This window comes from Epinephelus lanceolatus, chromosome 8, assembly GCF_041903045.1.
Source record: "Epinephelus lanceolatus isolate andai-2023 chromosome 8, ASM4190304v1, whole genome shotgun sequence".
Taxonomy (NCBI): Eukaryota; Metazoa; Chordata; class Actinopteri; order Perciformes; family Serranidae; genus Epinephelus; species Epinephelus lanceolatus.
In genome coordinates, this window is record NC_135741.1 from 2,529,959 (window position 1) to 2,556,528 (window position 26,570).

The following is a 26,570-nucleotide window of genomic DNA, read 5'->3' on the forward strand; positions in this document are numbered from 1 at the left end:
AAAAGTTAAAGGATTACTCGCGATCTTATGTGGAGCTGTTAGCGGGGACTTAGCTGGTTTATAAAAGGTAAGAGTCTCACTCCTACCACTATTTTTGGCTGAGATATACCGTCTAGAAAGTGGGATCATAACTTTCACGTTTCATATGGCTTTATTTGGTGATATTTTATGGTGTTTCTGTGTCATAAACAACATCAGCTATCATAATCACACCTGATTTCAATAAGGTACAATGTTTGAAGCTGGCTGAGTGTTGTTTGATCACTGATAGTACTGTTTTGAAGCCGAGTGACCGACTTGTCATTTGGAGCTCCGCCTGGATCTTTTCATGGAAAAAACACTGTAGAATGGTCATACTTTGAGCAGTCTTCTTCAAATTTGAAACAAGTGTTCATTGATAGTGTGCCTACAGCCCCACAGTGTCATTTACCTGCTCAGATGAAGCCACAGACAGTTATTCATCCTGAAATACATTTATTTTATCTTAGGCAAAATCTTCAATTTTTTACTGACTTCAGAGGCCCATTACTCTGTCTCTGTATCACCTAGAGTGTTTCTGACACTTTCACAAGAAACTTCAGGGAGTTTTCTTTCTGGAAAGACCTCATGCATGCATGTAGTCAGAGCGGTTCAGAAGCTACAGTCATTTTAATTTGGGTATGTCATTTTAGGTGTTTTTGCTACAAAATGGGGGTGGAGTGCAAGTAGCTAGAATTACCGCACCAGTCCAGTGTCTCTGACAGTCTCCATCCATGTCAGTGAAAACATGGATGCTTCACACACAGAAGATCTATACAATCAGCACAGTTTCAAGATTAGAGTCACCAATTCAGTATCTGACCAAATGTCTCCCCTTCTGTTCCTGAGATATGACGTTAAAACATGATGATGTCACAGTCAAGCTGACCTTTGACCTTTTGATATGAAATGTCATCATGTCATTATTGTATCCTGTTAGACATTTGTCATAATTAGTGTATGAATTCTTGAATTGTGACCAGAAACATGTTTCGTGAGGTCACACTGACCTTTGACCACCAAATTTGAATCAGTTTATTCTTCAGTCCAGGTGGATGTTTGCGTCAAACTTAAAGAAACTGCGGCTTGGGGAGTATTTGGGGGTTGAGTGTAACCAGCTTGAGCGCAATGCATCCTGGTACATGTAGGCACTGAAAAGAATGACTGAGAAAGATGGAAAACATAAAAAAACCCTCAGCTTCTGATGTTTTTTGGGGGCAGACCGTCAAATCAAAAACCAACCAGAGCACCAGCACTGACAGATAAATGTACTTTTTGAATGTGGGCAAAAATAAACAGAAATGGACACATTTTCAGCTCCAACGCCATCGTCAGTGTGCGTCTGTTTCAACTGCCAATGTGCTGATAACCAACAAATTTGCCCAGTCACCCAACACGAGCATCAGTGCATCAAACGTCTCCTATCTGCTGCAGTGTCGACTGTAAGAGTCCATCTGGAAACTTCTCATTCAGTTCAGCTGGCAACTGGAGCAGATATGAAGTGAGTTCATGAGCACTGTTTCCATGGCAACCAGCAGGCCAAAATATCCATGTCAGTGACAAGGTTCATCTGGAATTTGGCCTTTGTATTATCTGAGGAAGAAGGGCGAGAAAAACATCCTTCCTCCTCTCTGAGAAAACGACTCCTCCATGTGTTTGTGGCAACAAAAGAAAACATTTAACTCACCACTGGTTTGTCTCTGTGCGTGTTGACGGCCTCGATGTTGAGGAAGACAGACTCCACTTTACAGCCTGAGAGACAAAGACAAACAGTAACACAGAGAGGTCGTCATGAATGAGTGTGATAAAAGCATCTAATGACAAATAGACAGAGCAGCAGGAAGCCAACAGGAGACCAACAGGTGGAGCTGTGAGTGTGTGAGAGACTGACCGTAGGCGACTGGAGTGAGTTTCAGCACCGTGTGGAGAGGACACTTCAGGTAGGGCAGCTCATCTGGCACACAGGGACAAACAACAGAATCCTAACTGAGTCGTCTGCCGGCCCTCTGCTGGCAGATTCTGGACGTAAGCATTAAAAAGATGGGATGTGTAACACCGGGGTCAAACTACACGACATGCTCATCTGTTCTGACAGTCACTATGGCTGTGTCTCAGCCACACTATGCTATGCGGTCTACGTCGGCCACGTCCTTTGAAGACCACACTGGTCAGCAGAGGATTTCCAGGTTGCATCACCAGTTGTTTTCGCCCCGACCCGTTGGTGTTCATGGACCCAGATATACATACAATGTCAACCGTTAGCTAGTTAAAGGGAAATTTCGGTTTATTTCAACCTGTCTCCTATCGTCCTAAATTTGTTTCAAGTGACTAGTGACATAAAAATAATAGTTAGCATGTTAGCCGTTAGCCTAGATACAGCCGGGGCGCATAGTAGCGTCAGACCTGTTAAAACGTAAGTGAACGGGCAACCTTCAAGTGCAAAGTTAGTCCACTAAACAAGCTTTTTTTCCACAAAGACCGCCTCATATCGTTAGGATAAATGTCAGAGAACATATAGAAAACGACATGTAAACATGTTGTCTTACCTTACCGGTGTGCTGCCATGCTTGTTTATCATTTAGCTCTGCTTTCCAAAGCGTGGCCGAAATATATCTTGCCAGCTCTAGATAAAGCCCAGCTGGATACTACTCCAGGTGGAGGTGTCTCGTCCTCGGTCACATCCAGACCTTGAAAATAAGGCTGCAACCGGTCCCATTCCTTGCAACAGAGGCATTCCTCTTCTGTGGGCACTGGGGCACAGCATTCACAGGTACACCACCAATCTCCAGAGCTACGCAGCCTTGCAGCAGCCATTCCTCCTCTCTCGTCCTCTACCTGTTGCGCCTCTCTCTCTCTCCTCCTCCGTTCTTCAATTTCACGAAGCTCTTCGTCAGTGTATTCTGGCTCAAATAAATAAGGGCGGCCATCAAACTCTGCAAAATCAAATTCCTCCTCCACAAAGTCAAAGTCTGGCAAAAAGTCAGCCATTATTCTATAAATCTTTCATAAAATAAATGAATGAACTTTTCAGGCTACTGTCCTTGCGAGATTTCAGGCACGGTATGAGATCGCTGCTTGTTCTCGCAATATTTCGGCCACGCTTTGGAAAGCAGAGCTAAATGGTAAACAAACATGGCAGCACACTGGTAAGGTAAGACAACACGTTTATATGTCATTTTCTATATGTTCTCTGACATTTATCCTAACGATATGAGGCGGTCTTTGTGGAAAAAAAGCTTGTTTAGTGGACTAACTTTGCACTTGAAGGTTGCCCATTCACTTACGTTTTAACAGGTCTGACGCTACTATGCGCCCCGGCTGTATCTAGGCTAACGGCTAACATGCTTACTATTATTTTTATGTCACTAGTCACTTGAAACTAATTTAGTACGATAGGAGACAGGTTGAAATAAACTGAAATTTCCCTTTAACAACATAAAATATAATCGTCACCAGCGCTCAATGCATCTTGGGATAGGGTGGGCCATGAAGGATTAATCCATCGCATCCTCCAAATTCTGGGAAAGAAGGCTGAAGGAGCCTTTGAAACGCGACAACCTTGGTTGCGCAGATGTGATGCAATCGGTCTTCAAATGCAGGTGACTGTGGAGTCATGATATCTTGTTGTGACTTGGCTGACAGACATGACAGACTACACGTCAATCCACAACCAATCATCGCTGGTCATCTTTCACGCTGTGTGTGATGTCATCGGGTTATTTTTGCCCTATATTTATTATTATAGCCATTATTTCAGTCACTGTGTCTGTTCATGTCCCAGCTGAACTGTTACTGTGGTAACATAAAAAGTGTCACCAGATGGGCGGAGCTACAACTGAAGTACCACATTAAAACTATGACAGTCACTGAATCCTCCACAGGAAGTTCCTGCAAATGTTTCACAATAAAAGCCTGTTTAGAAAGTGAAGGGATTCTCTCAAATTAAATGATCAGGGGCTTTTAATTTGAAACTGATACAGGAAGTGTTGAGTTTGAAATGACGGTGCGATGCATTAAATTTAACAGGACAAACAGGAGCGGACCAGACACTATCTGTGGGTTTGATTCCTTTATATCCTCCATTATGAAGAAAGAGCATTGTTTGCTAGCTTGATGCTAATGGCAGTACTCAGCGGGTTGATAAAGTGCCTCTGCTGTTTCCTTTTTACTCTGTGTGTTAACGTCCCTACAGGAAATATCTGAAAGGCTGGGCTGTTGTTGTTGTACAGTTTCCACGGCAACAGATCGCTCTGTGTTCCTATTGGTCAAAGTGACGGCTGTGACGGGAGAAGTCGTGAGAGACAAAAAGAAAATCAAACATGTTAGACTTTCTGTCCGGACGTCATGAGGTGGCGTTAGTTGTCTTCTGCTATGACACATTACACGAGATAAAATGATGGATTTTCCTGTACGACGCTCGTTGTCATTTACCATCCGAGCCGAAACCCGCGTGAGATGGCGACACCTGAGCAGTGTCACTGTAAATAACTGCAGTTTCTCTCACCAGCGGTCTTGTCCAGGAAGTAAGCCAGCAGACATCTCATGACGGCCTGGTGACAGATGACCAGGACGTTCTCCTGCCTCTCCAGCTCCATGATGACTGGCTCCAGACGCTGGACAAGGTCCTCGTACGACTGGTGGACAGACGTGCACACAGAGACGTGATAAAGTGTCCACACAAGTACAACTCGACTGTGGTTCCAATTTACACACAAACTGTATTTGAAAAAACACTGTAGAATGGTCATACTTTGAGCAGTCTTCTTCAAATTTGAAACAAATGTTCATTGATAGTGTGCCTACAGCCCCACAGTGTCATTTACCTGCTCAGATGAAGCCACAGACAGTTATTCATCCTGAAACACGTTTTTTATTTTATCTTAGGCAAAATCTTCTATTTTTTACTGACTTCAGAGGCCCATTACTCTGTCTCTGTATCACCTAGAGTGTTTCTGACACTTTCGCAAGAAACTTCAGGGAGTTTTCTTTCTGGCAAGACCTCATGCATGCATGTAGTCAGAGCGGTTCAGACGCTACAGTCATTTTAATTTGGGTATGTCATTTTAGGCGTTTGGGTGGAGTACCACAAAAAGATACAAAACATGTATATTTGACATCAGTTAAATCATTTATCTCTTCATGAGATACTATCATCAATATGATGTGGCTCATTCGTAGTCTTCAGATTCTGTGCTCCAACATTTTATCTTATCACGAAGGAAGTGATGAGTGCTTCATGGGTTTGTGCAGTGCACTGATGTTCATGGTGATGACTGTTTTATCATCACGACATTCAATGAAGTCTGAGTTCAGTTCTAACTTTGACTATAGAGACGCTGCCTCCTCTCTCCACATCTTTACAGTCTAAACACACAAACATAAAAATACTGAGAAATGAAATAAGGAAAAAAGGCTTATATTTTTTTACACTCTCCTTCCTCACCTCTCCTTTCGGGTAGCGGTAGCGATACTTGTCTTGGTCTCTCAGTGCAAACTCCTCTGGGTAGTTCTGCTGAATCTCTTCGTATGTCATTTCCTCACAAACCCCCTGAGGCAGCGAATACAGAAAATAAATCACACAACTGTCACCCTCAAACACACACACACACACACACACACACACAACCAGGGAAACAGTTTCTAAATAGTACACAGAACTACACAAACTATGTAGAGAACATGTTGTAGAACATCTTAGTTTAGTCACGTGTTTTTGACGTGTCCGTCGTTCAGCATGAATACACTATAAACACACACACACACACACACACACACACACACACACGTATTCTCAGCACTCACAGCGTCGATCTCATTGAGGGCCTTCCACTGTTCATACGGGACTCCCAGAGCCTCGGCAGTCTGGATGGTCCTCTTCATGTGGCTCGTCCAAACCTTCAGGTCAGTGATACACTGCCCACGCATGTACGTCCCCAGAGCACTGGCAAACTGACGGACACATGCACACAGAAGACATGAGCACAGAAACAGGATGTGATATATAAAGTCCACACACACACTGACCACACACTCCTAACCTTTGCACCACGAGACGACAGCCCGGAGTCGCCTCCGATGCGGCCCACGAGGTTGAGGTCGCTCTCTCCGTGGCGACACAGGTAGATGGACCTGGGGGTGACGTGGATGTTCATGAGGTAGTAGACTATCCTGCTCTGAATGTGGTCCTGGACCCGGTTCACCAGGTACCTGCTGCCCACGTTGAAGATCTTGATGTAGGACAAGTTCCTGTGTAGGGACGAGAAGAGTAGGAACTATTTTCAGCAGCGGTTTAATTCACATGTGGTGCTTTGGATATACGCACACAAATAGTGATCTGTAGGATCAGTAGGGCTGCAACGGTATGAGATTTTCACAGTTTGATTAATGTCTCAGAAAATTATTATTATTAAGTTTAAAAATGACACATTTGATTGATGGAACACAAAATTCAGTCAGATGCCAGACCTGCACATCATTACTTCACATAGAGGACACACTGAATGTAAACCATGAGGTGAGAATCACCCAGGGAGGATGTTAATAGGAACACTGGGCTGGTGTCTCGTTGTAGATGCTCTCACCTGTCCTTGTTGTCATCCAGCGGGACGTAGTTCAACTTGTAACATTCGATCCTCTTCAGGAAGTCGGCCACAGCCTCCTCTTTGTCACAGCCTACATAGTCTGGACTGCTCAGCTTCACTTCCTATTTTTAGAGAGAGAGTTTGAAGGTCTGAGTGAGACAAAAAAACAGTGAACGTCCTCATCTTGTGACCAACATCACAGGCTTTTAGCAAACACAGCGGGACTCATGCAAGGTCATGTCAGGTTCAGACATATGATGCTGCATGTTGGATTCAACAAACCTTCTAAGCTGCTCACATTTAATGCACATTGCTGTTTTCAAATTCATTTGTACTTAAATACAGCAGTAATCCCTCTCAGTCATCACTTATTTATTTGACAGGGACAAACGCACAAGACATTGCTTCATGTGTAAAATACAAAGTAGATCCAACGCATTCAGATTCTAGCTGTGGTGAACTTGCAGCCCGTCTCTGGTTAGCCTCTTAGAGTGAAAACAGTGAGTGTAAGATTACTGAGCATGGAGTAATTTGATACAGTAATGTAACACAATGACTCTGAGTGTGTGGTGGTGTATTTATCTGCAGAGACTCTGCACTCTGTCTGGATTTTATTAGTGTTCTTATTTTGCTGTGTTCAGGCAGCAGTTTGTAGCCTCGAGCCAACAACAGCACACAGGTCAGGTCAGGAATTTAAAAGGGAGCGACCAGCTTCCAGACCGTAAAACAGACGCTCTAAAAATCACAAGCACAGCGCCTAAAGAGTACCCTGGAAATCCAGAGTTCTTGCGAGAGCACAATTTGAATTTGCTCAGCGAGTCACTCTGGCAATCAGTAATGATGCTCATTACCCATGCCGTTGGAGCCGAGCTGCACCAATCACATTGGTGTATCTGATATAGGCGGGCCAGAGGCGAGCTAAACAGATGATGACAACGCAGCGACGACGAAGTCCGGAATCAGTCAGTAAACATTGCAAGATGGCTACGGATGAACACCAGTTGTTTGAAACGGCTTTGGCCGCTACAATGAACGAGTTAGACTTGGCTTTTTCTCTAAAAGAGGAACAGAAGACGGCGCTCGAATCTTTCCTTTGCAAGAATGATGTTTTTGCTGTTTTGCCGACCGGATACGGCAAGAGTCTAATCTACCAGTTAGCTCCACTGGTAGCTAAGCTCTGGATACGTCACCCCGTGTGTTGTTCTGATTGGTCGCAGTGTTATCCAGTTGCGTGCAGTGATATTTACAAATGCATGCTTGGTGCCGCCCCTCGAGTTGGGCCATTTGCATTTCTCATGGCCAGACCCTAAATCTTTCTAGATTTGGGTCTGGATTTCCAGGCTACCTAAAGAACGCAAATATAGCAGAATGCCAAGCGGACAGTTTTGTTACATGTTGCAGGCATCAAATTCAGAACGAGTATAAGTAGAATTAACAGGATATCTCTTCATTATTTTATGCTGTTACATGTGTGAAATTTTGTCATAATTAGTGTGAATTCCTGAGTCATGTCCAAAAACATGTTTTGTGAGGTCACAGTGAGCTTTGACCTTTGACAACCAAAAACTGAATCAGTTCTAATCAGTGGATGTTTGTGCCAAATTTGAAGAAATTCTCTCAAGGCGCTCTTGAGAATGGGATGTACATATGAACACCTTGAAAAAGCAATGCCTCCAGCCGTGGATAGTGTTGGATAAGTTTATGAGTTTAACATTAAATATCTTGTTTTGTTATTTACACAGCAGCTCAAGAATCGAGGTTGTAGTAGCAGCACACATCTAAGAGGAAGCCACAAAAATCTCAGAGACAGTACAGACCAAACGCAGATACAGCGAGGCAAAAGGCCGAGCAGTCAAAGGTCATTTCTGGAGACCACTGAAGGAGAGGACGGGGACGAAGAGCAACATGGAGTTATCCTGTTTTCTGTTGGACAGGTTGGTGCCCGCAGTTAGCTTATTTAGCTTGCTAAAAGCATCAGTTTTTCCATTACAAGAAATGTAACATTCCTGTAGTAGTACTGTCGCTTGCTGCATACGTTAGTGCTCTGATCTGGCACAGAAAAGTGGGCCTGATCCAACATGAACCAACATAGTTTTTGTCCGACCCGAGCCAGACCCATGGCAGCAGCTTTGGGCCTGAGCCCGATTAAAGACTTTCTACAGTAAAAGGAAAAAAATATATTTTTAGAATATTATAACATTTATTACAAGCTAAGGGCTGACATGTTCCCTCGCACATCCTTCTTCTCTTTCTTATTTCAATAGTCTCTTGTTGGCTCTGTGACTCATGCACAACAGGTTTGGCAGAAGCAAACATGTCACCTGGCAGCGCCTCTCCTCTGGCTCTCTCTCCTTCTCTTCTGGTTCTCCACTATATTGCACCATTGTTCTGTCACTTTCCCGCTCTCAGTTGCCATCCTCTCAGTTGCCCTCCTCTCAGTTGCCCTCCTCTCAGTTGCCCTCCCTGCTCCTAACACTTCACCCTTGGAACTCTTCTAAGGTCTAAGATGCTCTGTGAATAACTTTTATCTTTACTAACAACCAGTCTTAACTTTAAGGGGAAATTCTAAGTAAATGCCACAAATGTCTGTAGGAGCTCGAGCACTCTTGGAACTCTCAGCACTAGAAAGTTTTGTGAGTACAGCCCCAGATCTCTAGTGTACGTACGAGAGGTGTAGAGAGGAGGGGCCAAGTCTGACTGTTGTCTTAACAAACAGTGCAGAGTTTACCTTCAATAACAAACCTGTTCATATAGGAGCTGCTAGCATGACATCCTTCATCTTTAAAAATAAAATAAAAATTAAAATCATTTTGAGGCTAAATGAGGAAATCAGGGAGGAGTTGTTTAAAGTACATTATTGTTGCGTGGATGCAGACATCATTATTGTGTTTATAGAACAGCATTTTTCTTACCCAGAGAGCAACAACGGTCTCCAGAGTAACTCCAGTCAGCAGGGTGTTTAAATGTGTTCGGAGTCAACAGAGCTTTAATAAAACGATGATGTCAGCTGCCCAGTGAGGGTCGGGAGCTGTGTGGTAATAAAGTTAAGAAAGACTTCCTGTTGTTTTTAACTCTGAGAGCAGGAGGAGACTGAACAGAGGTGTGAAAGTTAAGATGATGTCTTTCTTTCATCTGTAATTGTCTCAGGAATTGAACACTGATAGACACCATCACACAGCTGCTGTCATTAACTGCTACTGGTGTTGATTTTAGACATTAAATGCTGTTTTCAAAATCAGACGGCTCAGTGAGGATGAAGACTGGAGGAAAATAACGCAAGCTGGAAACACTTATTTTTCAGAGCAGCACTTTTTTTTAGGTATTAAATGAGTCATGTGACCGACGTGTACGCACAGACAATGTAACTGAGCTAAACTGCGCTCAGCGAGATGATTTGAACAAAACTGGGATGAAAACAGGGAAAAAAGAGGAAGAGAAAGTAAAATATTAATGACAGCAGGAGAACTGTTCTCCATATGTGCAAACTATCTCGTTTTGGAACAAAAGCCACAACGATATCTTGCCAACACGCACGTGACCTGGCAGAGTGTGACTGCTGCAATGGCTCGGTCTCCTCCACCAATAACAAATCAGAAACACATTGGGCCTCGGCTCCAACAGCTCTTGGCTCAGCACATGACTCACAGTGATCTTGGAACCACAACTTCCTGTTCTCACACACACACACGCACAGACACACACACACAAAACTTACTTTAATATTCGCAGCGATGATCTCTGGATCATCACATATCGACTCCACAAAGAAAACCTGAACAGGCAGGAAAAGAAAAGCGAGAAATTGCAGTTTTCATTTTTCAGATTTCCCTTTCTAACAGAGCAACAAACAAACAAACAAACAAACCTTGTACCCATTTTCCTTGGCAAAGTTGAGGATGACCTCTCTGCGCTCCGTTGTGGTGTTGGTGGCATCAAAAACCTGAAAGACAAATAAGATGAGTGACTGATTCTTACTGGACTAATAAATAAATGTTGGTGCTTTTAGGGTCCAAATGTGATGAAATAAAGCTTGTTTATCAAAAGGAATACTTGACTCCCCATATGACCATTTGTGTGTGTTACACTAAATTCGGGAAGAAAACGTTTTTGTCACACGCCTCTACAGCGGACGAAATAACCAAAAACTGAAAAAATATGAATGAAATTGACTTTAACAGAGACCGCAAACTACAGCAAAACTACATCAAAACATCTGTTTACAAACTCACACACAAATCTCATGTATTCAGTCGTATGATCAGCACTTCACAAACACAAGCATTTACAATAAAACACTACAATTGAAAACACTTCAGGTGTGCTACTCATATGCAGACATCTTCTATATGATAACCCTGTAATAAAAAAAAAATCCAAATATGTCAATTAATATTAATATTTAAATAATATCCAAGCAACCAGGCAGCAGATACTGTGACAGGACTGTGTCGAAGAATTCAAAAAGGTGAACACTCTGCATGAACTGAAGTAAACACAGTCTACATTTAACAACAGCAAAACTACATGAATTTTTTTTCAGTGAATTTTCAAAACTTTTTCATAATATTTTACTCAATTTCCATGACTTTATTTCAGTCGTTTGAAAGAAGTAAGCAGATTATTGGATGCAGCGATGGATTTGTTAAGCCCTGGATGAAGTTGTCTTGCAGCTATCCACTTTATTCCTATCCCCCATGATACCTTGCGTGAATTATGGTGCAACTTCCTGAACTGAAACTAGCGATTTCCAATGCAAACAGTTTGTTTACAGTACTCTACTGTTACAGCTCAAACTGGATTATGTGATCATACCTCTGTCACCTCTGACAGCCATCTCAAAGCATTGTTATTTTTTTCTTTTTAACTGAGCACGCTAGCAATTAGCTCGCCTTGCTCCGTTAAAATACTGTTAACTTTAACATGGTCCGAGCTAGCTTAGCGTAAACATCTGCTCCTTCTAAAGATGATTTCTGATGACTTACTAAGAGATACTAACACATAATTTAGTATTAACTGTAGCTCCATGTAAAGTGAATAAATGTGACGTTTCCCAGCTTATCCTCCGCTCGCCTGTGCTAATGACGCATTTACACATTTTTTTAACCTCTGATTTATTAAAAACTGTTCTGAACGAAACATGAAGCTGAATTTAGCAGCAGACTTCAGTCATAGTAATATAAAGTAGGAGTAAAAGAAATAACTTTTGGCATTCATTTTTTTATATGATATAAAGGAAGTGCGGTAAATCAGTGACACATTCTCAGCCCTAATGACTAAATACATATTCCAAGGTATGTTGCCGAGTTTATTTCATCATGAGCAATTTTCTAATGTAGGTCGTGAATTAAGTCAGACAGGGATATCATGTACTTTCGCTGAGCGACGGACCTGTCAGTCTGTGTCTGATTTAATACTTGCTATGTCTGGTGAAACTCTTGTGGTTTTATTCCTCATATCAATTATCATCCTTTTGTTCTGGTTACATGTTCAACACAGTTGCTGAAGACAAAAATGTAGCTCAGACTGGTTGTTAGTTGTTACAGGCGCGGACAGTGCAACAGGTACCAGAGCTCGACAAAGGCATTTTAGAAAATGCTAAGTTAAGATTAGTTAAATATTTGTTAAGAAATAAATCAGTATTTGCTAAACTGAAGGCAAATTACTTTAGAAAAGAACCAGCAACCAAGAGTAGCCACTGGGACTAACCACAGACAGTCTATGGGACTAACTAGCTTACTGCTACTTCCATTATCTCACAGGAAGTTATGTGGAATAAGGTGGATAGGCTACATATGCTTGCCCTGGTGGTAGAAGTACTAACGTTATCTTGCCTGGCTACTGGCTGTTTAAGCCATTATTAAACACGCCCAGGTATTTGAGCAAAAGCAAACTGCTAGCGCTTCCACATTTTTATTGCTCATTGACATTCCTGCCACAGACTCGCCCAATGTGTATCATGTGATACTAGTGACGTTTCAACAGTCATGCAGCGCAGTACTACGTTTTAAATCAGTATTTCGTCTATCATTAAACATGTTTTGGGATTTTCATGAATATATTTTAACTAGAGATGTACCGATACCACTTCTTCCTTCCCGATACTGATTCCGATCCCTGAATCTTAGGTATCTGCCGATATTGAGTACTGATCCGAAACCAGCTCGTAAAATAAAAATGGATGGGCTATGAATTGTTGTATGTCTCAACTCCTAAAACTCTGTGTAAAATATTAAGAAATAAAATACATAATAGTAGAATGAATGCCATAAAAAATATATATATATATTATTATTATCCAGTGTTGACACAGATCAAGACACAGGTTAAAGTGCAGCCACTTTGGTAAAAAAGACATTTTAAAGGCTACAGTAGAATGCTTTTTAAACTCCGCTCCGTTTCCGTTTCATTTGCCTGTAGCGTGCATATGCGTAATGACATGAGGTATTACGTGGTATGGGATTGGTCATAGGCTGTACTCGCCGATACCGCAGCCAAAACAATGTTTTGTCAATGTTCAAAACTTTCCCAAAACACTCTGTTCCAAACCATTTCAAGGCCTGAAACACAGTTTTTCTAATTCCATAACTTTTCCAGAAATTTCCTGAACATGGGAGCCCTGACTGAGTTTGTTCCAGTTATTAGTCAAACCCCATGTAATTCCTTGGAAACAGAGACAACAGCCACAGGCTTTTTTTGAGAGTAAATTGCCCCTCAACATGAAGACATTTTGATTATATATTTTATTTTGTTGGTAATAGTATAATCACAATACTACACTCAAGGCTGTGCTTTAACTTCAGTGATGCAGTCAGGACTGAGGCGCTTGTACAGTCGTGCCACAAATGACATTAAAGCACACCCTCGAGTGTAATGTTGTTTAAGTATATTTTTTTAGAATTTTTTTTTGCCTTTTGCCTTTATTTGACAGGACAGATGAAGTGTGAAGGGGGGAGTGAGACGATGACATCACGCAAAGGGCCGTGGGCTGGAGCTAAACGCACAGCCGCTGCGGCAAGGACTTGGCCTTTGGGCAGGGGACACCTGCTCTAACCACAGAGCCACTGGGCCCCCTAACTTTTTATTATTACTCGTATAACAACAGAGAAATAAATGATCAAAGCCATCTCCAGAGATTACATTCAGTAATTATCTTTCTCTGTATATTTTCATTGTGACAAAATCTGTCAATCCCATGTCAAATTTAACCCGACCTCCAACACGAGAAGCTGCTGACGATGCAGCATGAAATCCAGCACAATAATATTATTGATATCAGACTCACTGTTCCTGTTCCCTCTCCTACAGCAGTATCAGCCACTGTAATGTTATCTGTCACTCACCACGACCTGCCCCTGCTCTATGGTGAAGTAGTTACACACATCTGTCAGGGCAGCGATGGCGCAGGCCCTGCGCACAGAAATAGACAAACATTAATAATGCAATATTTCAGAAACAGTCTGATTTGGAAACTTTCATACATATTTGATTGGTTTATATTTAAAGGAGACGAGACACAGACGTCACATTGAGACCCTGTGAAGCAGAGGGTTCATACTTGCGTATCTTCATGGCCTCGGCGTTGTCGGGTCGAAAGAACTCGAAGCTGTTGTAGGCGCGTGTGGCGTCTCTTCTGTACTGCCCGACATTGAACGCTGTGGAACAAAGAACAAGAAGATGCTCTTTCTGTAAACATAGGCATCATGTATTTTTTCATATCGACAATGGCATGCAAAAGTTTGGGCACCCATCGTCAAAATTCCATTTACTGTGAATAGTTCAGTGAGTAGAAGATGAACTGATTTCAAAAAGGCATGAAGTTAAAGATGAAGCATTTCTTCAATAATTTAAGCAGTTTCAAAATGACAAAAAAAGGAAGCAAAAGTTTGGGCACCCTGCATGGTCAGTGCTCAGTAGCGCCCCCTTTGGCAAGTCTCGCAGCTTCTAAACACTTTTTGTATCCAGCTCAGAGTCTTTCAGTTCTTGTTTGGAGGATTTTCACCCATTCTTCCTGCAAAAGGCTTCGAGCTCTGTGAGATTCTTGGGCCGTCTTCATGCTCTGCTCTTTGAGCTCTATCCACAGATGTTTAATGATGTTTAGGTCGGGGGACTGTGAGGGGCGTGGCCAAACCTTCAGCTGGCTCCTCTTGAGGTCGTCCATTGTGGATCTGGAGGTGTGTTTAGGATCATTGTCCTGTTGTAGAAGCCATCCTCTCTTCATCTGCAGCTTTTTTACAGTTGCTGTGATGTCTGGAATTTAACTGAATCCATTCTTCCCTCTACCTGTGAAATGTTCCCTGTGCCACTGGCTGCAACACAAGCCCAAAGCATCATCCATCCACCCCTGTGTTTAACAGTTTGTTCTCCAAACATACCTTTGCTCATTTTGTCAAAAGATTTCTGTTTTACCTTCATCAGTCCACAGGACTTGTTTCCAGAAAGCATCAGGCTTGTTCAGATGTTCCTTTGCAAATTTCTGACGCTGAATGTTGTGGTGAGGACACAGGAAAGGTTTTCTTCTGATGACTCTTCCATGAAGCTCATATTTGTCCAGGTGTGTCTGCACAGTAGAACAGTGCACCACCACTCCAGAGTCTGACAAACCTTCCTGCAGGTCTTTTGCAGTCAGGTTTTGATTTGTCTGTCTAACAATCCTACGAGCAGCTCTCTCACAAAGTGTTCAGCTTGACCTCCACAGTTCCTGTTAACTGCCATTTCTTACTGACATGACCAACTGAGGAAACAGCTCCCTGAAAACACTTTGCTATCTTCTTCTAGTCTTTTAGTTTTCAGAGTGCTAGGCAGCTGTTTAGAGGAGCCCATGGCTGCTGGTTGTTGGGACAAGGAGTTCAGGAGTCAGAGTTTTTATAAAGCTTTGAAATTTGCATCATCTGGCCTTTCCTAACGATGACTGTGAACAAGCTCATTAAGGTCTGAGACCCTGGGAAAGTTGTCTGAGAGCTCAGATGTCTTGGGGTGCCCAAACGTTTGCATGGTGCTCCTTTACTTTTTTTTTCCACTCTAAAATTGTACAAAACAGAACTAAAACACTGATCTTGCTTCAAACATTGAAAAGCATGTTTCATCTTTAACTTCATGCCTTTTGAAGATCAGCTCATCTTCTACTTACTGAACTATTCACCGTAAAATAAATTTTGACCAGGGACGCTAACTTTTGCATGGCGCTGTATCTGTAGGAACACGTGTTGTACTTTTTATTCAGAATTCTGTGTAACTTTCATGTGTTTTATTTGATATAAACACATTTGAGTTCAGATGTAAGTTACGAGACAAGTCACAGTTTCTTGGCTGATTTCAGCATTTCTAAGTTGTGTTTATTCAAGTAACTAAATAAAGCTTCTCAAGTACACAAATAATAAGAGCAACATCCAGCTGCAGCTAAAATTAAAACATTTATGTATTTATTCATTTATTTATTTTGCAAAATCAAACAGGCATATTTTTGTCACATGTGGACTCTGGGGCTGTTAAGAATCTACACTTGTTAAAATTTAATATTTAAACATTTACAGCTGAGTCAAAGCATTGACACCAAATGTTACATGTAAGTAAATAAGTATAATCACATGATGGTTTAAGGTAGTCAGTGTGAGTTTCAGTGTAATCCCTCACGGTCATGTGATACCTTTAGTTGTCACTCCGATCCAGTTCAGGTATCTGGTGAGCTTTTTTGAGATGTAGGTTTTCCCTCTTGCTGGGAGTCCCACCATCACTATCATGGTCGGGGAGTTGGTGAACTGGGGCACAGACGCTGAAACACACAAACACAAAGACTGAGTGTTAAATTAGTTGTGCTGCACGTGAAGTTGTGTTGATTTTCACTGATGGAGCCTGGTCAGAAAATTAAGCTTGGGAAGGAAAACCTGCTGCTGACAAAGTGAGTTCCAGGGTTTAGATGTTGTGCTGAAGGCCATCTGGACTGAGTCAGACAGGAGGAGTCGGACAGATTTGGAAAAACAAAAAATTCCGCTGATAACATTTGGATCTGGCTTCTTTTTGTTTGTTCAGCCATTATGTTTCATACACTAAAAAGGCTGCTGGACGATGGTGTAAAATTTATCAGCAACTATTCTGATAATTGATTCATCACTGCCCCACAGCTGTGTGCCTCCCCACACCAGTCAAGTTTCTCTGACAGTTTTCATCCATGTCTGTGAAAACATGCATACAGTCAGCACAGTTTCAAGGTGGACACCCAAGATTAAAGTCACCAATTCAGTATCTGACCAAATGTCTCTCCTTCTGTTCCTGAGATATGACGCTGAATAAAGGACAGACAAGTGTTTTATGCTGAACATTATGATGTCACAGTGAAGTTGACCTTTGAGCTTTTGAATATAAACTGTCATCACTTCATCATTTTATCCTGTTAGACATTTGTGTGAATTTTTTGATCAATGAATTCTTGAGTTATGGCCAAAAACCTTTTGCGAGGTCACACTGACCTCTGACCACGAAATTCTAATCAGTTTATTCTTCAGTCCAAGTGAATGTTTGAGTCAAATTTAAAGACATTTCCTTAAAGGATAACTTCAGTATTTTTCAACCTGGGCTCTATTTCCCCATGTGTATGTGTGCGTATGATTCATAGGTACAACTCGTTCTAAAATTGGTTCAGTATTGAGGGAGGCGGGAGCCACGAGGTAGATATGGGGGCAAATGCGTCCTGTATAAGTTTGCGCATTAAAAGTGCTTTTTTTCGCCACTGACCGGTTCAGATCACCAGTGCTATCTCTGTAAATAGCATACTAAGCGTTTCCCTGACCCTTCACCTCCTCCCGGCTGTGACGTCATCTCGCGAGAGCTTTGCTTGTTGCTGGAAGAAAACAGAGGAGCCATGCTGAGCGCCGCTCAGAGTGGCGCTGGTTGTCCCGGAGCACAGCTGATAGTTTTACTGCATCGATTGAAAACAATGGTTCGTGTTTGTGCTTATCCGAATTGCAAGAACAGGATGTTGCACAACACCCCGTACAGCTTTCATAGGCTGCCTTTGTCGGACAGCGAGATGCTGAAGTTGTGGCTAGTTGTGCTACAAATGGATGCTAACACTCCTGTCCAGACACTGCGCCTTGCAGACCATCGGGTCTGCAGTGCTCACTTCTCCCAAGATGACTACTGCCAGCCGAAGAAGAGAAGACATCCAATCCCGAAACACCTCTTCCTCAAGAAAACGGCTGTCCCACGAGTAGAGAGAGCTACAGACACAGTGGAGCAAAGCTCTCGTGAGATGACGTCACAGCCCAGAGGTAAGGGAAACGCTTAGTATGCTTTTTACAGAGATAGCACTGGCGATCTGAACCGGTCAGTGGCGAAAAAAAGTACTTTTAATGTGCAAACTTATACGGGACGCATTTGCCCCCATATCTACCTCGCGGCTCCCGCCTCCCTCAATACTGAACCAATTTTAGAACGAGTTGTACCTATGAATCATACGCACACATACACATGGGGAAATAGAGCCCAGGTTGAAAAATACCGAAGTTATCCTTTAAGATGTTCCTGAGATATCCCGTTCACAAGAGCGAAACAGCTGCAAGGTCACACTGACCTTGACCCTTGGCCACCGAAATCGAAACAGTTCATTGTTAAGTCCAAGTGAAAATTTGTGCCAAAATTGAGGAAACTCTCTCAAGGCCTCCTTAAGGTATTGTGTTCATGAGAATAAGACAGATGCAAGGCCACAGTGACCCTTGACCACCAAAATCTAATCAGTTCATTTTTGAGTCCAATAAACGTTGGTGCCAAAACTGAAGAAACTGCCTTATGGTATTCTTGAGCAAGATACTGAACCACAAATTGCTCCCGATGGCTGTTGTGTGAGTGTTAAAGCTGAGTAGCAGGTGGCACCTTGTACTGTAGCCTCAGCCAACAGTGTGTGAATGTGTGAATGTGACTAGGAGTGTAAAAAGTGCTTTGAGTGATCGGAAGACTAGAAAGGAGCCATTCAAGTGCAGTCTGTTTACCATTTACCATTATATGGTGCCACCTGCTACTCAGTAACTATTCACACACACTCACACACCGATGGAACAGCCATTGGGAGTAATTTGGGGCTCAGTATCCTGCCCAAGGATACTTCAACATGTGGACTAGAAGAGCTGGGGATCAAACCACCAATCTTCCAACTAGTGGACGACCCACTCTGCCTCTGAGCCACAGACACAGTGGCTCCGGCCGCGGCTTTCGTCAGCACGGAGTCATAAAAACAGGAAAACAACTGTGTGTCAGAACATCTTCTTCCCTCTCTCATTAATCATCTCATGACCCCTCAGATTTATCTGGTGACCCTTTGGAGGGGCCCGACCCCTAGGTTGGAGCACACTGGAATAAACTGGTGAGCTGTACATAAAGCAGTTCAAACTGGCTTCACCTGGAGCAGCTGCAACAGTAACACACAGCTCTAACACTGATGCTTCAGCACACATGGAATCAGGCGTCACAGAAGACATTTTACTGCGCAACAAGTACTTTTACTGGAGTTTTACTTGTAATTGAGTACTTTTACTCTGTTGTACTGGTACTTTTACTCCAGTAAAGAATGTAAGCACATCTTCCACCGCTGTTAATCTCAAGCAAAGTAACAATATCAGGTTTCAGCATCTGGCACAGCAGAGGACCAACTCTGGCACTTAAGAGTGAAAGTGCTGGAAATAATTACATGAGGATGACGACAAGAGCGTACATGTGGTCACATGGTGAAGCTTTAGGGTGAACGGCCGTCCGGTCTGCGCTGCTGTGCTCTGAGCCTCTCAACCCCAAAACACAAACACACAGTCTGACGCCTGCGTTAATGCAACATGTATCAACATGTCAAACTGAAGAGATACCAAACGCTTGCAAACAATATGGTATCTGTGTGTGTGTGTGTGTGTGTGTGTGTGTGTGTGTGTGAGGTGGTGCGTAAGTGACTGTACTCACAGCCTCTGCGCTGGCTCAGCCTGCTCTTCATCCATGGACCCCAGGTTTTCTCCAGAGGATTCTGGGTTAGTTTTCTCTGCGTGTCTGCCATGGCTTCAACAGCCAAGTGTGTGTGTGTGTGTGTGTGTGTGTGTGTGTGTGTGTGTGTGTGCGTGAAACCTCTGTACTGTGTGTGTGTGTGTGTGTGTGTGTGTGTAAGGGGAGCTTGAGTTAAAGAGGAGCTCTCCAGGTGAGTGGACAGATTTTGAACTCTCTCATACGATGTCAGCGGGGGAGGAGTTTGAGTCATCTGTCAGCCTGCACACCTGATGCCTGTGTCTCTGATTGGTCGGATGACCCGTCAGTCACCTTCAGTGTCCCAGTACAGCTTAGAATGAGGTCATCCACCAATCACAGAGTGAAGCTCTAAACTTTGCCCCGCCATACAGGAAGTGGTGTAGCGTGACAAACCAGTAACAACCATGCTGAGCTGCTCCTTTGTGATTATGTCAGATGACGTCTGACAGAGTTGTCATAAACCAGCTCTGCCCTGTGTGTGTGTGTGTGTAAGAGAGAGACATACTGGGTGTTTACTTGTTGGTTTTTGCATGTGTGGCCACCAGTGATCTGTTAAAACCACCCTGTGACCAAAGTTAACTGAGTATATTTACTCAAGTACTTCAGTACACTACAGGAGTACTTGTGCCTTGAGTATTTCAATTTAATGCTTTTTTTCAGTTCACATAGAAATCTTTTACATTTTGCTTTACTAGATTTGTTTGAGAAAAGCACCGATCCATCAGCCGATGACGGGAATTGGCCGATTTTCAGCTTGATCAGCTGACAACTGGCGACCAGACAGAGATATATCCTGTGCCGATCAAATTTACACGCATGCGCCGCGTGATAGTTCACATTGAGACGCTGCAACCTGTTCTCAAAAGCTGTAATTTGTTCCCACGCATGATGCACGTAGTTTGAAAGCTACTGCGTTAAATGAACTAGCAGACAGGAGTGCAGCCGTGGATGTATCTAGAGACCTGGATACAGTGTTGAAGGCGGGACCCAGTTTATTCTTATGAGAGTTGCTCTGTGGTGCATGAAGCCAAAAAAGCTCAATTTCCGCAGTATAAAATGACCCGGATGATTGGCACTAGGGTTGCAACGGTGTGAGATTTTCACAGTACGATAACAGAAAATATCCCAGTTTCACGGTATCCAGTATTACAGAATTAATATTATTAGTTATTATTGTTATGAGGCAGAATGAGACATAAAAGAATGAAAATGGAAGGCTTAGTGTTGGTTGAGCAAATGTTTCATTACTATAACTGAAACTATTTTGTTTGTGTAAAAAGTCTCCCCTTTGAAAATAAATAAAGAGGAGATTCTCCATCCAGTTGCATTTTTCCCCAAAATCGTAGATAAGCTAATGTACACAGTATGATAGCCATCAACCTTTATATCATTGTATACCTTAAAACCAGTATATCACTGAAACCCTAGTTGGTCCTGCTTCTGTATTATGGGGCCCATAGAGCAAGTGCTGACTTCTGGTTAAGTGCTCTGCTAACTTGAATGGGGATAAAATGATTTAATTGAGTGGCTCTTCCAGACTTTCCAAATGTTATCAGACTGAATGGACTAAATCCTGATAGTGAATCGAGTCATTTAGCAGAGGGTTGTGACACCCCAAAAAATGTATCCACTGATTTTAAGACATCATCATAATAATATTGTCTCTGCAATGTTGTGGAGGAAAAGTAAAATAATAAAACAGAAGAAATACATTATCCATAAACGCTTGTCCTAATCAAGGTTGAGGGGAACCTTTCCTTGCCAGCTTTATAAAAAGGGACAGCCAGCGGGATCATGGGTGGCACAGGTGTGATATTTTTACGCCGTGTTATGTGTGCGACCCACCGTGGGAGATTTAACAAGCAGCTGATTGCAGTTAGCGGCTAACTCAAAGAAGAAGAACAGCAGATGTAAATGTCCGCTTATTTTGTCTGTATTTGTGCACATTTTCTAAACGCTTCAAAATACGGATCAAATGGAGCAGTGCCACTAGAGATGGTGGAGACAGTGTAGCATAATTCAAGAAAGAAGGGCGCAGAAATGGCTGTAAGCCGGAGTCAAACCTGCAACCGCTGCAGCGAGGCATCGCCTCTGTACATGGGGCGTCGGCACCATCCACTACGCCACCGACGCCCCTGTTATGTGAAACTTTTGTCTCCGCCCTCTCGTACCATCTATTTGCTGTATCTCTGCCAACATAAAGGACGCATGGAAGTATGAGGACAGTGACGTGGAGTATAAATGAGCCTTTACCATCCGAGTAGGGATGGGAATCGAGAACCGGTTCCTGTTAAGAACCGGTTCCAACTGGTTCAATTTGTATTCATCATTAGCCTTTATGCTTAACGATTCCCTTATCAATTCTTTTCATTATACCGAATCTTTACGTCGATAACGCACATCACGCTCGTCAGTCAGCAGCATGTTCAACAACAAATAAGACATAATGGCGGAGAGACAGAAGCGGTCGAAAGCGTGGCTTCACTTCACCAAAAAAGACTTTGAATCCTTGGATGAGGAGGAGATGCCCTCAACAAGCACATCTTCTACACCACCGCCCCGTAAGAAGAAGAAAAAAGGGAAAAACAAACTAAAAACAGTCAACATGCCAGAGCTGGATGACTCCCCTGACCCAAGGTCATCCTCAGGATCCAAGACAGGCACAAGGAGAATCTGGAAGCATACTGATAGTGAAAAATTCCAGGTTCCTGATTCAAGTTTTGTACCCCCTGACGCAATCAAAACACCCTTCCAGCATTTAAAAACAGTGTTCACTGACGAGATGATTCAACATATTGCTGTGCAGACGACTCTGTACTCTGCGCAAGAACTGGGCGACCCAATCAAAACTAGCCCTGAAGAGATTGAAGATTTCTTGGCAATACTACTCTTCATGGGGGTTTTAAACTTCCCAGCCATCGATGACTACTGGGACCTCGAATCACATTTTGATGTGATAGCTGATACCATGTTGAAGAAGAGATTCAAGCTCTTATGTCGTACAGCTGAGAAGTTGAACATGGTCCCATGGGTCATTCTTTGTTTGTTAACTTGAGAGGGGGAAATAAATAAGAAAGTACTGTTTATTGAAAGTACTAGAATTGTTTTGTTACTTTACACAGCACAGTTGAGAAGTGTATGTACTGCACTATATTAATAAAATTGACTTGTTTTACAGTTATTTGACCTTTTCTACTTTCTGTATGTATTTGTAGGTTTAAAATTATCATATTATTGTTATTATACATTTATAATAATGTATTAGGTACTTTTACCATTAAGCGACCTCTCAACCATTTGGTAGAGGTGTGTAATTAAAAAACTGTGGGGTCTGTAAAAATAATAATAACTGATTCTTGTTATTAGTGCCCCAATAACATAAAAAATGCAAAGAAATAATTTTTCCATAGCTTTTTTCTTGGTGAGGACCTTAAAAGGTGCCATGTGTTCGACAATCTCTGGCAGTGCCAGTGACGGTACGTATGTCCTGTCCCATGTTAACGATAGCACAACGCATTCAGTGACAGATTCTGTAACGTTATTTGACGTAGATGAAAACAAATGCTGCACAAATATTCTTTCATTTGTTCCATTTTAGATGATAGCAGTGGACCGAGTATTTCTGCTGCCTGCAGTGTTGCTCCACCAGCTCCACGTCCCAGCCCCCCTCCCCCTCCGTTTAGGCAGCACACCCCATTCACACTTGCTGCAAATGGCAAAATGCCTCAAGACAAGTTAGATGAGTGTCATCAAGCACTAACAAAATTTATTGTGAAAGGTTTGCACCCTTTCTCCACAGTGGAGGAGCCAGCATTCTGGTAGGTCCAGAGATCAAGGATCCAGTGACCAGTTTCGTATTTGTTTACTTACACAAGCACTTATCTCTTGTTTAGAATAGAAACTCAATCAAATTTGTGTTGTTGACACCGAAAACCTGCAAGGTCTACTTTTTCTCCACAGAAAATTCACAGGAGGAATCGATAAGGGAATCAATAATGGCCTTGATATCAATAAAATTCTATCAATCCCAAGTGCTGCTAGGGGAAGGGACTGGCTGTATTTTGTAGTGACCCATCACTGCATCTTGCCGGTTAAGGGGCTAAAATTAGCACGTCTACTCAGGTGTTGTATTTCCATCTCTGCCAATCTGAGTCCATAGTAGCTGGAGTCAATAAATACCCACAGCGGCATTACTAGGACTTGGGGGTATAGAGCTTGTAAGTCACGCCCCTTCCGGTAGACCCCATCGGACCTCTAGGCTCGGGAAAATATGAATGGGAGTCAATGGAGAGAAAATTATTATTTTCTGGTTCCAGTCATTAAATGCCTTGGATTACACAAATGTTTTGTGTGGGTCTAAATAATATTTTTTCATGTGAAGAGTTTGACAGTTTATTGTATGATTCTTCAGTTAAAGGCTGTGGAAACAACGTAATGAGAAAGACTACATGTCGCCTATGTGACGTCATGTCATCACACTTTCCCTCCACTTCTCAACTCACGGTGCTGCTGCTGCGTCTTCTGCCACGATCTACGGAGCCATCAGATCAAGATGCCGCTGTGTTTCGTGGCTGAAACTTTCCACGTCCAGACTTGTAGTGGTTTTCGCCACGCTTAAGGCTTTTGTCCTCTCCTTGGAAGAAGGTGGTGAAGTGTACCAGAGACACAGCCATGTTCCGAGTGCGAGTGGTGACGTATATCATACGCGTCGAGAGCAGCGAAGAGCTGTAGTCCACAAAGCCCGCTCACACAAAACCTAACAGTATCAAACTTCTTCCCGCTAAACTGTAGCCTTCTGTACACGAAAAAATATATTATAAATTCACAAACAACATATGTGAAATTCATGGCATAATTCAAACGGGACCAGAAAATAATTTTCATTTAGCCATTGAAATACATTATGAGAAATCGATTTTTAAGGTCCCATGTACCGGAAACGGAAACACGCAGCTTACGAGCTCTATAGGGGCCATCCCTGGTGTAAAATGAAGGTGTGGGATGCTATTTTGTCCTGTAGGGGTCACTGTTCTGTCACGGGTGTCTGTCAATATAGGCAGTAACCATTCACTCAGGGACATGTGCTGCTAGATGGAGAAGCACGTACAGTTTTTTTAATCGCTACGCTGGATCATGTCAAGCCAGGTGCTGAATGTAACGGTGAAATATTATTCCTCTGAATAGTTTATGGACACAGATTTAACAATGCTTGCATGTTTTTCATCGAAGACTACAGCGGTGAGAAATAAATTATGCATCAAAGAAGAGGGAGAAGTGGGACTCTTTGTTTTCACTTGATCAACAGCAGTCGGTTACGTCAGCCGAGCCTGTCAATTAGTAAGCAGCCTGTCATGCAGCCTTTAAGTTTAGGCTTAGCCAATATAGGGTGCTTAACCTGGACCTCTGTAGGGGGTCACACACGGAATACTTTGCAATTGCAGTCATTAAGATTTTAAGAATTTCCTGATTTATGCAAACAAAGCCACTCAATACCCATGACTACTGCAGAGTCACTTGAACTGGAAGTGAATGCCGATTGTAACCTCTCCCATTAAAGGGGCAATAAGCGGAAATTCATCATTTCTAGATTGAAGGAATTAAAAAAATTGCTATGTGAAGAACTAGAGGTGTAATTTCATCTGGAGTATAGCAGGACGTCACACACACTCTCTCTGTGTTGATCTCCAGCCCATTATTTACAAGCGGGTCCGGCTGCGCGTTCATGTACGTTCATGTGAATCGCCGCCTCCTCTCTCCTCTCGGAGCCCTTGGCCCTCCCTCCCTATAAAAGGCTACAGCCAGTGAGCAACGGCAGCGCGTATTTTCGAAGTGAAAAGGCGGAGAGCGGAACGAAACGTTCACCTGAAGACGACCAGGATCTGACATTACCTCTAAAGACGGTTGCAAAGGAGTTGTCGGATAAAGAAAGGGACAGAACCCGGATTAACACTGGCCTTGCATTTCCAAGGTGGAGAGCACTGCGAGAGCTAAAGGGGCTCCAATCTGACTCGGAGCTAGCTCTTCTTCTCCTGGACAGGTACAACATAAAGTCAGATGTCTGTTTTAATTAGTGTTACAGTAATGTTAGGCACATGTCGCTATGTCGATTCAATTAAATTTAATGTTACAATCGTAGCATGGGTTAATGTCCGGAGCTTGAGTTATTAGCAGCTCGGTCGCAGCAGTGGGTCCGGCGTTACAGTTGTGTTAGGTGAGTAGCCCGGCAGCCCAGCTAACATTTGCAATTAGCATTGTAAAATGTAGCCCGGCTAAAACTTTGCTCTCACTCACGGAGAAGAGTAGGAATGTTAGCGTTAGCTCCCGGTGTTAGCACTAGCCGGGATCCGGCGATGGCTCTAGCCGAGTCGGCTGCCACCAGCTACTGGAGTAACTTACAGCTATGGAAGAAGCAGTGGAACAGTTGGGTCAAAAAACCTAACCTGCGTGTCTTTGGGCCGTGAGAGGAAACCAGGCAACATGTTATCTGATTATGTGAGCTGATGTCTGTGGAGGATTGTTTTGCCTCCAGCTAAGCTCCGCCCACCAAAAAAACAACAACCTGTGGTACTGTTTACTTACAATTAAAGGGGTTTGTAACACAACAAGAGCCATTTTAAGACTCCTATGTAGCCTCCAGCCCTGTGGCGGAGAGGTAGCTTTTGCCTCCAGCTGATAAAATGACATCATCATGACGTCGGCCCTGAAAGAGTCTATAGAAGGGATCAGCCGCAGGATTCAAACCTCTGAACTCTCCTTCTATGAGGCGACAGTTTTACCCACTGTACCAGCATGCTGCCACATAACAGAATGTTCAAGGACAACTTACTCAGAATTGACTTTGGCCCGATGCTGAGTGCAGGCAGGACCTCGTACCTGCAGCACAGCACTGTTACACTGAAGGATTTCTACTGCTACTGAATGAATTCTTCACCTCACAGGAAGCAGAGATTTTTCCCACCAAAAAATGTCCCATTAGCC

The 26,570-nt window shown here is 42.9% G+C and overlaps 1 protein-coding gene across 3 annotated transcripts in view; it reads right to left on the reverse strand.

Moving 5' to 3' along the window:
- LOC117258538 (6-phosphofructo-2-kinase/fructose-2,6-bisphosphatase) overlaps positions 1–26,570 on the reverse strand; it is a 34,005-nt gene that overhangs the window by 6,107 nt on the left and 1,328 nt on the right. For 2 of the 3 annotated variants that reach the window (XM_078169723.1, XM_078169725.1), the window contains exons 2-13: positions 16,243–16,368; positions 14,155–14,251; positions 13,940–14,006; positions 10,465–10,539; positions 10,315–10,371; positions 6,600–6,721; positions 6,057–6,264; positions 5,821–5,967; positions 5,462–5,566; positions 4,523–4,652; positions 1,910–1,972; positions 1,706–1,770 (exon numbers count right to left, since the gene is read on the reverse strand). In XM_078169723.1, coding sequence (XP_078025849.1) covers positions 1,706–1,770; positions 1,910–1,972; positions 4,523–4,652; positions 5,462–5,566; positions 5,821–5,967; positions 6,057–6,264; positions 6,600–6,721; positions 10,315–10,371; positions 10,465–10,539; positions 13,940–14,006; positions 14,155–14,251; positions 16,243–16,368 — 1,262 coding nt within the window. Of the gene's footprint in view, positions 1–1,705; positions 1,771–1,909; positions 1,973–4,522; positions 4,653–5,461; positions 5,567–5,820; positions 5,968–6,056; positions 6,265–6,599; positions 6,722–10,314; positions 10,372–10,464; positions 10,540–13,939; positions 14,007–14,154; positions 14,252–16,242; positions 16,369–19,535; positions 19,761–26,570 lie in introns of those variants that run through there. The other variant, XM_078169722.1, reaches the window with a different exon arrangement.